Below are 13,986 nucleotides of genomic sequence, written 5' to 3' on the forward strand. Positions count from 1 at the left end.
TATCTGAGTCCTGGCACATTCAAATTTGCATATTGGGACCTTCATGGCTTCTCAGCCAGCCAATCATATCTGAGTCCTGGCACATTCAAATTTGCATATTGTTGCCTTCATGGCTTCCCAGCCAGCCAATCATATCTGAGTCCTGGCACATTCAAATTTGCATATTGGGACCTTCATGGCTTCCCAGCCAGCCAATCATATCTGAGTCCTGGCACATTTAAATTTGCATATTGGGACCTTCGTGGCTTCTAAGCCCACCAATCATCTATGTCATATATCTCTAATATTTCATATTTTTATTTTAAATGGTCAGCATTTCAAGATTCCCCTATGTCTTCTGAATAAAATGGTCTAAGAATGACTGTTTTAGCCCCTACGGTTAGAAATTTATGGCTGTTTGTTTGAGGGGAATTCTCACTATGAGAAATAGACTGCAAAAATCCTGTCTCTCTCTGTGCTGCATGTGTAAAAGCCTGCACTTGGTGCACCAGTTTTGGCGGGAAAAAGCACACAGCCTCTCTGATTGGTGGATTCAAATTGAGAAGGTCACAGCTGTTTGACTGACCTAGAAACAGCCCCTGTTCACTTTCTGCTGCTGCTGCTGCTGCTGTGTGTGTGTGTGTGTGTGTGTGTGTGTGTGTGTGTGTGTGTGTGTGTGTGAGACAGAGAGAGAGAGAAAGGGAGGGCGAGAGAGTTTTTATGGGAGCATCTTATTGTATGATTTTAATTCAATATATTTAGACTGGTTGACTGAATTTGGTCCTGTGTGTGTCTCTCTGTGCATGTGTGTTTCAATATGTGTCCATATTTGTGATTGTGTGACTGTTATACTTTTTTTTGCTGATTTTCTTTTCATTTAACAATTACATTTGAGGGACCCTTAGCATGTTCAGGATTTTTTCAGCTGTCCATTTTGCTTTTCCAATTTTTCTATTTAAGTTATTACTATTGTGCTAAGTCATAGCATTTCTGCTGCTTTTCAGTATTTGTGCTAAATACAGCATTTCTGCTATTTTATAAGATTTGTGCTAAATATAGTATTTCTGTCAAATTACAGCATTTCTACTATGTTGTACTGTTTCTCTAAATCATAGTATTTCTGTAATGTTTAAGAATGTTTGGCTAAATATATTCTTTCTGTTATCTTATACTATTTCTCCTAAATTCTTGTATTTTTGAGAAGTTATCATGTTTCTGGTAAGTTACAATATTTCTGCTAAGTTCTGCTATGCTATTGTATTTCTGCCAAGTATTATGTTTCCTCTAAGATATTGCAGTTCTGCTAAGTCACTACATTATAGCAAAGTTCCTTTGCTTCTGCAAAGATTTTACAATTTCTGCAACTTTTCAGCTTTTTCAGCTAGTTTCAGCAGAAAGCTTCAGCTTTAAAGCATCCACACTGCATTTTCGCAGGAAATGCAAATTTTTCTAGTCTTAACTTTGATTTCTGGTGTGATTTTGAATCCAGCTGTCAAAGATTTGATGATTTTGTTTTTAACAAACAACATAATGTATATCAGTAAAGATTTTCAGCTTTACTATTTAAGTAATCAAATCCCATTTTTGATTTAAACATGCGCTCAATTTTTTTTTTTGAGAGGAGCAGCTAAAAACTGGGGGGAAGGCTGATTTCCTTGGGTTATAGAGTGGGATCTCTGCAGGCTGGGAAGAGTCTCCACGAAGGAAAGATCATGAAAAGAGGAATAGAAAGTCACAGGGATAATTTGCTGAGTGAGACTTTATCATGATAAGAGCAATGAACTGGTGTCAACTGGAGGATTTCCTCAACCTTAAAGCAATCATCAGGTGACTAAATTAAGGCTTTGCTGCGAGGTTAACCTGTAGTTCACATGGAGAGTGGGCACAAAGGAGGACCACTCCTGACACATGTAAACAAAAAGTGAGCAAGGAAACAAGGAAACAAAAAGAACTAGAAAAATTTGCATTTCCTGCAAAAATGCTGTGTGGATGCCTTAACGCTGAAGCTTTCTGCTGAAAAGCTGAAAAAGCTGAAAAGTTGCACGGTGGTGAAAAAAAAACCCGTCACCCTGAGCAGGATTCGAACCCAGCCCTCCTGGACTCAAGGCGACAACTCATCTCACTGTGCCAAACTCACTCTCACAAGGAAAGAGCTGGAGAGACTGACAATTATGGTGGAATGAGCAGAAGCTGCTGAGGATTGTGCTGATAAGAGGTGAAAAGGCTGAAAATTTTGCAGAAAAGAGGTGACTCAGTAGAATTTCTGCAGAAAAGAGGGAAAGAAGCAGAACGTTGCGTGGAAAAGAGGTGAATGAGCAGAATTTCTGCTGAAAAGAGGCAGAAGGTTCTGTATGTAGAAAAAGAAACACTGTTGAACCATGTGTGAAATAAATAAAGAAATGAAATGAAAGAACAACCTGGTTCTGCTCAAATTCACCAATCAGAGGTACTGCTTCCGTCTGCTTCATCAGGCTGTTTACTTGTATGTATTTCTGCCATGTGGTGTTGACAAGAATCTGAGGTCCATATTAGAAAAGCTGCTAAAATCATAAAACTTTGCAGAATTGTAATAAATTAGCAATATAAATTACACGTCTGTGATAGTGTATCAATTTGTAGTGAAAAAAAAAAATGTTGAACAAGGTGGGATTGAACTCACGACCTTTGAGCTGCAGAGCCGTGTCATTACTGATTGCGCCACCTGAAAAGGGGGCGGGGGTCTGAAAGACAGATACTTGATCAGTCAGAATTAGGTCGCGGTGAGAGGCAAGAAACGCCGTTTTTTGGTGTTACAAAACGTCGTCATTGCTCTTTGTACCTCTGTCGCGGAGATATGACGAGAGAAGAAACTGCTTCATTTCCAGAGTTTGAAGACTGAGAGAAGGACAGATTTCCACCCCTCAAACAAACGTAATTCATTGCTCAGCGGTAAGATAATTGTAAAAACTGCTTTCACTGTGAGTGTCAGCAGTGTCTGAAGATATATTGGCACAAGCCTCATGTCCTAACTTTGCTTTGTTTAAGAGATATGACGATTTGACTCTCTCATTAGAGAGTCCCAGCGCTGATTTTGAACAGACTCTCCATTGACTTTGTATGGAGAGTTTTAAGACCTTGTGTTGGTCTGAGGCGATTTGATAAAAATCTGTAACTTCCACAACAGTGATGGTGACATTTTCTGAAAGCCAGCAAAAATACCTACGTTTTGATGTATAATTTGTCGGGGTTGAGTGGAAATTGAGCGAGTAGCAAGAAGTTGTTTAGACATGAAAAGAAAATTCAGAACGGACCAGCACTCACTCTGACTTAATTGCATAGCAACCATAGCAACGCATGTATTTTCTGAAAAATCACAATTTTGCAACTGAAAACTTAAAGAGAGATAAGATTAAAACGGTAGAAGATCTGAAAAAGCTGAATCAGACAGGAATAGCCCAATAATCTGAGAACATTTTAAAGTTTGAATGGAGTTTCTAGGTGAAAGCATGAGGATGTAGTTAAGTTTCAAAAACAAGCAAGTTTTAGCAGAATTGTGGAAGTTTCCCATTCATTTCAATGGGACACAAAAAGTGTAATATTTTAAAAAAGTATAATAGTAATAAACACCAAAAGATATAGCCGGAATTAGCAGAAATAGCAGAACAGTTTAGAATTTGAACGGAGAAAATCGGCTGAAAACTGTGGGAGTAGATCCACGGCAAAAAACGGGGGAGCAACTTGAAGAATAAAGTTTAAAGAGAAACAGGATCTCAATAGTGTGGAAGCCCTTTAGGGCATCCACACAATAAGAAAACAAAAGAACAAGAGGACGGGGGGGCGGGCAGTGTTCAGTTAATGAAGTGTTTAAATAGTTCATAAAAAAAATCAGTTTTTCTTCTAACATTTTTTTTCTCTGATCTTTGATCATTTATTTATAAATAAATGATTTACATATTTGCCCTGTTACTGTGATGGACCCATTTTTTGGATCATTAGTGACAGATGACAATAATCAAATATCATGTTTATTTAAATAAAAATGTTTTATAAGTATTGATCATCATTTTGTTAACATTTCCATTTTTATGGCTTGGTGAACTTGGGCTGAAAGGATAAATTTTTGACTTGTATGATGCACATGTTTGATTGTGTCTTTATTGAATCTATCAGTTATCTTAAGCTACTTTTTATTAGTTTTTCTGCTGAATAAAATATCTTGTTGGTTTGAGGTGTTTGAAGTCTCTGTTTCCTAACCTTTTACGTTCTGTACCGTCTTTAGCTTCAGATTATTAAACAGATTATAATTTTAAAATCTGTCTAAACTTAAATGTTTCATTCATTTCTCAGATTGAGGGGCTGCAGTGTGTCAGCGATCAGCTGTACTTTTTTGGTCTCAGCTTTAAAGACCAACCACTCCCATCTGAGGGAGCTCGATCTGAGCCAAAACAACCTACAGGATCCAGATGTGAAGCAGCTGTTGGATCTTAAGGAAAGTCTGACTATAGACTGGAGACCCTGAGGTCAGTAAAGAGGTGGAGTCAGGCTGTGTACACATCTGAGATAACATTCAGATCTATATTTCCTTATTGGCCATAGCTAACCGTGTCTTTCATGGCAGCTTCCATGTTTACTAGCCAGGTGATATTACAGAAAGCTGCCACAAAGATGTTTGTGTTAAACTGAACAGCAGTAAATACATTTTTTAAAAAGATGTTCGTGCAGTGTTGGATCATTTATGACTCTTCACAGTTCACTTTCACTGTGGAAAAATAGACTCGATGCTGAAACGTGTAGGTTAGTGAGTGTACATGTTGACGTGAAAGCTCAGAGAAGCTAAGATAGGCTAAGATAGGCCACGCCTCCACTGCAGCTGTGAACAGGCTAGATGTGCTTTTGCTTTTGAAGTGACTTATTTAATGCGCCTGTTGCTTCTTGTCTCTACAGGTTGGACTGATAATCTGTGTAACCATGAGAGCAAACAGGACGACGAGTAGACTGAGGTTGAAGCAGCAGCAGGTTGTCGGTTCTTGTAGAAAACCGGTTCCCAGTATTCCAGTTCCTTGGAATTGCTAGTCCACCTGCGTGTGTCCTTATTAGGAATTTGCACTGGTGTGTGGGGCTATAGTTAAATGGTGATTATGTTTCAGCTATTTTACTTGTTCCCAGAGCTAATTAAGTAACATACTGCATTACTTTTAAGAAAAGTATTCTGTGTATTATGTGTAATAATAAACAGTGACTACAACAAAGAGGGCAAATACCTCAAACACGCACAAACGTTTGACTCAAGCATGCACTTAATTTGTATGAATGTCATTTCTTCTTGCTGCTTAGTGACGGTGGTGACTCTCAAAACGGATCAAATGAGAATCGATAAGGAATCAGAATCACTAAATTCTTATCAATTCCCATCCGTAGCGTAGAGATACTGTAACTCGGCTGTTTTACTGAGAGCTGGATCAAGAACTGACACTGTGACGTTTCAGTGTTCTTCTTCTACTCTGCAGTGAGACGTTAGCCCCAGGTTCATCTGGTCCTCCAGGTCTTTGCCATGTTTGCTGCTCTGCTGTGGGTTTGTGCTGCAGACGGTGTCTTTATGTGGCAGAGATAAATGTCTCCTTTATCTCCGCCACATAAAAGGCCTTTAAATCACAAGTTTAAATACCACACCTAATGAAATGCAACTTTTTTTTATGGTGATGAGATGAACACCCTGTTATATTACTTAAGTGCAGCGCCAATTCACTTCATTCACTGTATAAACTGTTTTGTTGTTGTTTGTTTTGTTGTTTGTTGTTTGCTGATACTGACATTACTGACACATTAAAGTCCATTATTCACTGGCATCAACACTTACCCCTTACATCATATCCTGCCAAGCATGACCACATACAGGAAGTTATAAAACCACAGCCTTTTCCACATCCACATCCTTTACCTCCAAACCATCGCGACAGGAGAAATGCATCAAGACCTTTTAGGTCCTATAAGTTAAATTAACTCTCTAATATTTATTCTAACATCTATCTATTATGATATTTTGTCAACATGTCATTTCAAAGAGTGCTTCATGATTGCTTGAATACCTGTTAAATTTGGCGCATTGGATTCCTTCGATTTCTTTGTTAATAACTTGAAGACAGTGAAAATAAATAAAATGGTGGCTATATTCATGATGACAGTTTGTTACTGTCTGTGTTCTGTTTGAGTTGTTGATCTCTCTTCATGTATTAAAACATTACCCAGCTACATAACCATCAGTAATCGTACCAAATAAATAATGTTCACGCTGCATCTGCAGTGCAGACCTGTTTTCAACCACTGAATATCATATTAGACCCAGTAAAAAAAAATAATTTATTGCTGTTTTTAAGGCCTTTGAAAACATACAGTGTGAAAGGGGTTTTCTTTTTCAGTAATGAGCCAGACCTAGTGTTAATAGATATCAAAAAAACCTAGTAAAACTACCCAGGTTTTCAATATTTAATGGCAATGAGAACGAGTGAAGACAATTTTTAAACCTAACGGATGTAATTTGGGTTTTATTCATCTGATTATCAGAAAACATCTAGAAACTTTTTCTTTCGCTATTTGTCTTGAAGACTCAACATTATTATTTGATGCTGCCAATGTTTTTGTAAAATTGAGGAAATAACTTCTTGGATGATCTTTAGCACGCTGCAAGTCAGATTATTTGTGTGGAAAACAAAAAACACCAACAGCACATGTTGGAAAGATCCAAATAAGTGATTAAATTACCCAGCTGCTGCAGGAGGAGGAAAGTAGAGCTGCAGCAATGCTGAATATTAAAATGCTGAATTGGTGTTGCCCAACACCTTAGAGACCCAGGCTTTTTAAAAATATTGTTATGAAGTTATTATTGCATACTTAACTGTTACATCTGCCTGTGAGTTCTATTTTAATATGCAAATGAACACATTTCTTTTTGCCAGTGAGCTAACATTTGCTTATTTGCAGGAGGAATGCGGGAATAGAGACTTCACAAACACAGTTTCTGCAGTCTGAGTCAGCGTGGACGCCATCTGACCACTAAAAACATGAGAATTTCTTTTTTTACATTGCTGTTATTAGCAGATTCCTGGATGGTGTGCTAGAGAAGCTTGTGACAGAGGATCCACCTTTGTCTCTTCATCACAGAAACACTCCAGCTTTCTGTTATGTACAAAGAAGTGTGAGCACAAATAGTGTATTTCAAATGAACTCCGACATGTTTGCCATCTGTATAGTAAGGTCAGTAGGACACTGTGCAGGTGTGACCCACCTGGCTTGGACTATAGATGAAAAGTCTGTGTCACACACTTTCAAATTTCACTACTGCTTGGAGGAGAGTTAGCAAGTGTTTGAATATAAAGCTTTACTCTATGCTCATGTGAACGAGGCCTTATTTGAACAAATAATCAAATATATATTTTGACTCATTTCTTATCTCGGTTTAATATCAGCTCTGTCTATAGTCACGGTAAAAGGTTGTACTCTTCAAAGATTGCCTTCCACCTGAAACTGATAGTTGTGGCAGACTTGTAACGTGTTAGCTTCACACGTGTCTATATACAGTTTCTATATCTACACAATGAGTCTTTGAATGATTAAAAATCACACCTGTCCCTAGTACCCAGCTGTTTTACCTATCACCACAGGTTAGCGATCTTCTGTGGCCTCTGGTCCCACCACTTGCTGACTTTGCCTGCACACTCTGGTGGAAAGTTCAGTTACCGGTTAGTAATGAGAAAAGAAATGATGAAGTTTGTTCCAGTAACTCTTGTGGCCATAGAGGTTGCTTGTTTGCTCATGCTTAGCAATAAAGTGTTGCTTTAAATTTGAATGTTTTATTTGTCATGCATGCCTCATTATCCTCAGCCTGCTATCCTGTGCTTCAGCTGTCAGGCTAAGCGACTTTATCCGGGACTTTAGTCCGGCACTGACCTGAGAACAGAAAGCAAATAAAGATATTTTCCCAAATAATCAGTTCTTTTCACATGAGCTTGTTTATTGAACAAGGCTGCGGACAGTTAGCTTGGCCTACCTGAGCTGATGTTGGTCCAGCTCAGAGTGTTAAAGTCAGACTGGATCTAAAGACAGAGCGATCACTGACGGATCAGATCAGCTGCTTCAGTCACTTCTGCGTGTTTACAGCCAACTGCTGAAGATAAAAACTGCATTAAGCAAACAGCTGAGTGGCATTCCTCCATCCTGCTGCCTGGGAGCAGGTCTGATGGTAAAACTGTTCAGTCCAGCGTGAACTTGGCTCTTCCTGGTTGTCTCTGGACCAGAACCTGAATGATCAGATCCCTTGTTAGAATCATTAGTCCAGACTCTGCGATCCTGTGATTAGGCGCTGCTCGCACCAATCAGGGAATCAGTCGCTAGGACACAGTCTTAGAAAATGCATAGAAGACAAACATCCTAATGCCCTAAAAGACAGGAGGCAGAAGGGTGGGGCTAAAGGGCAGCACAGGGGTTTGTGGTGTTTATAGTTTAACTGCTAAGGCTGTGGATGGAACATAGAAACAGACATTAAAATGATGCAAGAGATGTAATGGATCGATGGATGAAGTGTTGGTATATTTATTTTTGTGTGGTTTTTAACTTCAAAGTATTTTTTTAGCACATCAAAGCGATAACTATTATTAAATTTACAGTTTTGATTTGAGTTGGTCATATATTTTAGGACTCGCCTCTCTCTAATGGACAGAGCCATTCATCCTTCTGCACAGCGATGCAGTTGGATCTCTAAATCCTGCAGTTCCTATAAGAAACTGCAAAACTGGGCAATTTACAACAAAGACATCTAGAAGGATGAACAGCTCAAAGGAAAGAAAATCTGTAAAACTGATTTTTGAAGTGAACTGTCCTCAGCATAAAAGGATGTTCTGTTGTGACCTCAGTGAGGCTCTGAATCCTGAGTATTTGTGAACTGATACTTAGATTAACCCCTTACAGGGCACGCATTAAAAATACTTTTTACAATTTTTACTTCTTTCTTCTTCTTTTTTTATTTTTACGGTGCAAATCAAGGTCAGTGAAGTTAGCATATATGTAACGTTTGCATTAGTGTTGCAAATGTGATCTCTGGAATCATAAAGGGTTAAGTGGTTATTGTCCCCTCTATGCAGCAGCAAGCCTGTTATTTAATAGATTCAATGCGAGAGCTTGCTTTGAATAGAAAATAAAGTCTGATTTGCTGCTTACAAATCATCTGCCAATAATCAATGTAATAACTGGTTAATCTGTATTTGAAGTCATATTTGAAAATATTCTTAAATGCACTGTGAGGTTAGTCATTAATAGTCCAGCTGTTTCCAGACGTTATTTAGCTTAAAAAACAAACAAACAGTGAAATCAGAAACGCCTGTTACAGGGAAAGGTTACTGTTCATCTTTAAAACAAAACAGGTGCTTTTAAATCTGATATTTACACCCTGTTTTTTCCCCAAGCTTCATATTCCCTTTCCCTCTATAAAGCTGTGACCCTGATCAGCTCAAATATTGATCTGACATCAAGTTTAACTGTCCTGAAACACAAGCAGCTGGAGGAGGAGGAAGTTTCACTCTGTCAAAAAGAAGCTCATCCAGCTAACGGTTGTTTTTATTATTGATTAACAATCTGCTCAAAAATGCTTTGGATTAATAGTTTTGTCTATGAAAATGAACTATAATAATAATATATATAATATAATAACTTTATATAATAACTTTCCTCGGCTCACAGTTATGTTTTTAAAATATTGTTTCAACAATCCAAAGTTTGACATTTACAAAAAAACCTTCATTTTTGGGTCTGGACAACAAATAGTTTTCATTCATTGGTCTAAAATGAGCCGTTTTACAGCTTTGTTACAGAGTGAAGCTTCTTCATCTCATAAACAGTCTTTGGATGAGTTTTGATGCACAAACTGACACATCAGCACGTACTGTAGATAAATGACAACAAATAGGGTGTGAAAACACTGTTCTGCAGTTTGTCTGCAGAGAGCAGCGACCATTTTATTATTTTTACATCATATAATCTTTTATTTTAAAAACTTTACATTTCTTAGGTGTGATTCTGAAAGGAGACCTATTCTGCTCATTTCCAGCTCTTGGTCTTTATTCGGGGACTCAGCTAACGTAGCGACTTATAGTTTTCTTTTACCGATCTTACGCTGTTCCTTTGTACAGCCACTTCCATGTGATTGGCCAATTTTATTGTGAAAATAGAAAAAATAATTTATAAATAATTTTACTAACTTCTAAATATTTTTTGGCTTCCATGTTTTACTTCGACATGTTTAATACTTTGGTTTGTTACAAGACCTCAGGGAAGGCAGAATAGGTCCCCCTTAAAAGGAGCCTTACCGTGATGTTAGCGTTATTAGTTGTTTAAATAAAGTACTCTCGCGTGAATAATTCTTTAAAATAAACATTTTAAATGTGGCATAAAAACCTGCTACGTGAACAACAAAAAGAAAAATCTAGACGCTGTTTCTTCTGCTATTTCTATTCAGCAGAGACGTGTGCGTGATTGTTTGCACTGTTCGACTTGAACTTCTAGGCTGAAATTCTCTGAACGTCATGCACGTATCAATGCACTGACAGTCTCACATAACATCACTGCACATTATCCTGTGGACATTAATCAGTGTTTTGGTTTTATCTGTTAATTTAATGTTATTTACATCTCTGCACACTAACCCTCAGTCCAAATGTCAAACACAGGGCTGCGCTGTTGCTTCTCACTGATTTGTCTATAAAATGACAGAACTATTTCTACACTCTTAACAAATGTCTTAAGGATGCAGATATCTGATATACCCATTTATATTTAATTTACCTTCAAGTACGACAAAGACAAGCAGTAAATTCTGACATCTGAGAGAAAAACAAGATTTTTTCCTGTTCTTTTCTGTAATTTGCTCAATTAGAATTATTAGGTTTACTTCAAACTTCATTAACCTCAGAATTTGATGCGTTTTCTTTGTGATAAAAATAACAAACTCTAATTTGTACTTTGAGATTTTATAGATTACAGATGAGGTCTGTGTAAAGTCCTGCATGTGTAAATTTTGTTCCTGTTGTTTTAAACAGAGCTACAAAATCAATCGATAAATTTAATTAGTTGGTCAAATGCCAGATTTTCTGATGCCTCTGCTGTCCAGAAGTCAGGATTTAATGATTTCCTTTGATTCAATTGATGTAAATTAAACATCTTTCAACAAGAAAACCCATAAAAGGCCTCTGAAGATGCATTCATGGGTTGGACAAGTTACAGCAGAATCTTTTGACTGTTTTCTGACATCTTATAGGGAAAAAAAATCAATGAAGATTTATCAGTAGTGAAAATAATTAGTTGCTGCCCTATTTTTGGGACCTCTGGAGTTAAGGCGAAGACACATTCAGATGACATGAGCGGTCGTTTTGTTTTTGTGGCAAACAAACTGATTCTTAGCTCAATTATAAAAGTATTAAACTCAGTATTGGCTGTTGCATGATGGGATATTTTGGTGTCTGAAAGGTCTTGGCGTTGTTTGACGTGTTGCAGGAAGCGACGGCGTGCGTCTCTGCCTGCAGCTTCAGTGAAGCGACAGTCTGCAGGACGAAGGCTGAAACAAAACGAGGCACTTGTTATGATCCAAAGCTGCAGGTCGTCCTGCTCCTCCGCGGCTGTCGCTATAGAGACAGGCCATGTTGCCATGGTGATGTTATGTTCGTCGACAGCCGACAGGACCACAGCTGGACCTGACATCTGTACGTGTGTGTGCGTGTGTATGGCTCTGTTACATCATCAGGTTATTTTCCGTTCATTGTTACAAGCAAGCAGGCAAATCAAATCATCTCTGGATCTATTTAATCTCTAATATCGTTATAATAATAATTTTGTTACATGTTCAGCTTTATAAAAATAAAAAAATCATTCCAGTCATATTCACATGCTCAGATTACACAGAGAGAATCACGAAACAGCGCCGTTGTTCGGTTCGGATGTTGTTTGCATACGATTTTGAAGTCGGAAGGATGCGAGTGAAGATGATCGTGATGAAGCCATGAAACGCAGACGTGAGGTTTCACACGGAAACGTCACATCAGGTCTGCAGACCAGGAGCCTGTATCACAAAGAGTTCAGCTGTCCACAGGCAGCTCGGGTGATTTGGTGAATGTTTCAATCGCTGTAATCTAACCCTAACCCGTATGTTACTCGAATCAAGTCAAAATAAAACAGAATCCCGAGATGAAGATAAAATAAGTAGACGGTTGAAATTGTCTGACAGGCGATGGTGGCCCGATATAGCTTCATGATACAGGTCTCAGGATGTACTGAGGCATGATGGGTAATATTAAAGGTGTTGGTTCGGCAGGTCTGTGTAGCTGTTATGTCACCCACCAGCCAATTAGAAACAGAGTTTTCTGTGGTCATCCAGTTGGACACAGAAGGAGGTGGGTCTTCTCCAGCAGGCCAATCAAAAAAGCCCTTGATAAGTAGCCAATAAAAAAAAAAAATCAGCAAATAAAAGAGGAGAATGCCCTCACAGCTGGCCAATCAGAGAGAGAGCCCACCCACTAGTCCCCGCCCACGGATCTGACTGCTCGTCAGCACCTGCGTCAGTCTCTGCGTGCTTGGCTTCAGCCAAGGGCCCGGGGCGTTCCCATCTTGCAACTCAGCTCTCCTCCAATCAGACTCCTCCCTCAAGCCAGCAGCGGCAATGCTTGCTCCTGATAGGTGCATCTCAGAAAAACTGGCTGTTGATTCGCTGTCGGAAAGATGTCTGTCACTGCTGTCATCATCCAATGGCATGAGGAAGGAGAACGCTGCCTTCTGAGATGCAGCCGAGTTCCCAGCATGCTTTGCATGGCGGTTGGTGCTGCTGTTTCTCTCCTCTCTCCTCTCCCTCTCTCCCCCTCCTCTTCTGGACTCCTCTGATAGAGGTGAGTCCCTGAGGCGGGCATCGCTCCTGGGTAAGCTCCTGCTCCTCCTCCCCTGCTCCTTGAGGTCATCCTGCTTCATCTGCCTGACAGTCTGACTTCTTCTCTTCCTCTCCTCCCTTTCCTCCTCCTCTTGCCATCTCCTCTCCAGCACCCGTGCTTCCTCCTCCACTATGTCCAGGTCCAGAGCAGGAGGCCCTAATCCTACTCCTCCTGTTCTTCTTTTGGTTTCTCTCTCTCTCCTCCTCCTCTCTCCTTCTCCCGCACCACTTCCTCGTCTCATTTCCTGGCTGAGAGAGGCAGTTGTCATGGTTATCATATCCACATCCAGCTCCTCAGTGTGTGAAGAGGAGGAGGGGGAGAGGGCTCCTTCCTCAGGGCCTGATGGACAAACAGAGACCGAATATAATTATCTGAATATCTGCAAGTAATTATTGTGGTTATTACTTTTATTTATTTATTTAAAAGTAGGTTTTTCTTCTGTCAAAAAAAATACCAAAGTGACCAACGGGCACCTCTGCTGTTGCCAGCCCTGCTGATGTTTCCAATCTTTTTTTTACAATCAGGGTCTCATATGAAAGTTTGAAGCTTTGTGTTCAGACTCTGAACCAAAACCAACCAGAACAAATGAAGCAGGAGGTTCAATCAGAAATTCATGATCATGTAGCCAAAATACATGGAAATAGAAACATTTCAGATGTTGGCACTTTTGAATAGAGGTTTATATCTCAGGTGCCAAAGCTGCAGTTTCTCTAATCTAAAGTAGTCGAATTGCTTTGAAACTTGCTGTTTTAGTTAGGGGCGTGGCTATTTTGGTGGACAGGTGTGCTCGTGTAACCAGAGGTCAGCGAATGATTGCTGGGCCTCACCTCTCCCACCATGAGCCACTGAACTGGAAGCCTCATTTGTGTTTGTGGTGTTGATGCCTTTTAATAAAATTAACAGACAAATAATAAGGCCTGCTGTGAGGTCCAGCCTGTCTATGAAGTTTGTGCTCCAGTTCTGGTCAGAAAAATTCAATAATTTTTTAAAAATGTCTTAATTAGCAGTAGTTAGGTATCTAAATCTGCTCGCTAACATTAGCTCATCTGGGTGTAAATGACCAACACGA

General features: G+C 39.2%; 1 protein-coding gene and 1 non-coding gene across 8 annotated transcripts in view; one reads left to right on the forward strand and one right to left on the reverse strand.

Annotated features, from left to right (window-relative positions):
- The first annotated feature begins 2,837 nt into the window (after positions 1 to 2,837).
- Positions 2,838 to 6,135, forward strand: LOC102077196 (uncharacterized). 2 transcript variants are annotated; one of them, XR_002057532.2, is made up of 3 exons: positions 2,838 to 2,907; positions 4,306 to 4,478; positions 4,903 to 6,135. It is a non-coding gene; the product is annotated as an uncharacterized LOC102077196 (transcript). The 2 variants fall into 2 exon arrangements; XR_003215521.1 differs by lacking the exon at positions 2,838 to 2,907 and having other exon boundaries at positions 3,816 to 4,478.
- A 4,060-nt stretch (positions 6,136 to 10,195) lies between these two features.
- Positions 10,196 to 13,986, reverse strand: part of magixa (MAGI family member, X-linked a) — a 56,812-nt gene continuing 53,021 nt past the window's right edge. For 5 of the 6 annotated variants that reach the window (XM_025901678.1, XM_025901677.1, XM_005462471.4 and 2 more), the window contains exon 21: positions 10,196 to 13,256. In XM_025901678.1, coding sequence (XP_025757463.1) covers positions 12,493 to 13,256 — 764 coding nt within the window. In that variant the 3' untranslated portion in view covers positions 10,196 to 12,492. The remainder of the gene's footprint in view (positions 13,257 to 13,986) is intronic. The other variant, XM_025901679.1, reaches the window with a different exon arrangement.

This window comes from Oreochromis niloticus, linkage group LG20 (genome assembly GCF_001858045.2).
Source record: "Oreochromis niloticus isolate F11D_XX linkage group LG20, O_niloticus_UMD_NMBU, whole genome shotgun sequence".
In the NCBI taxonomy this organism is placed as follows: domain Eukaryota; kingdom Metazoa; phylum Chordata; class Actinopteri; order Cichliformes; family Cichlidae; genus Oreochromis; species Oreochromis niloticus.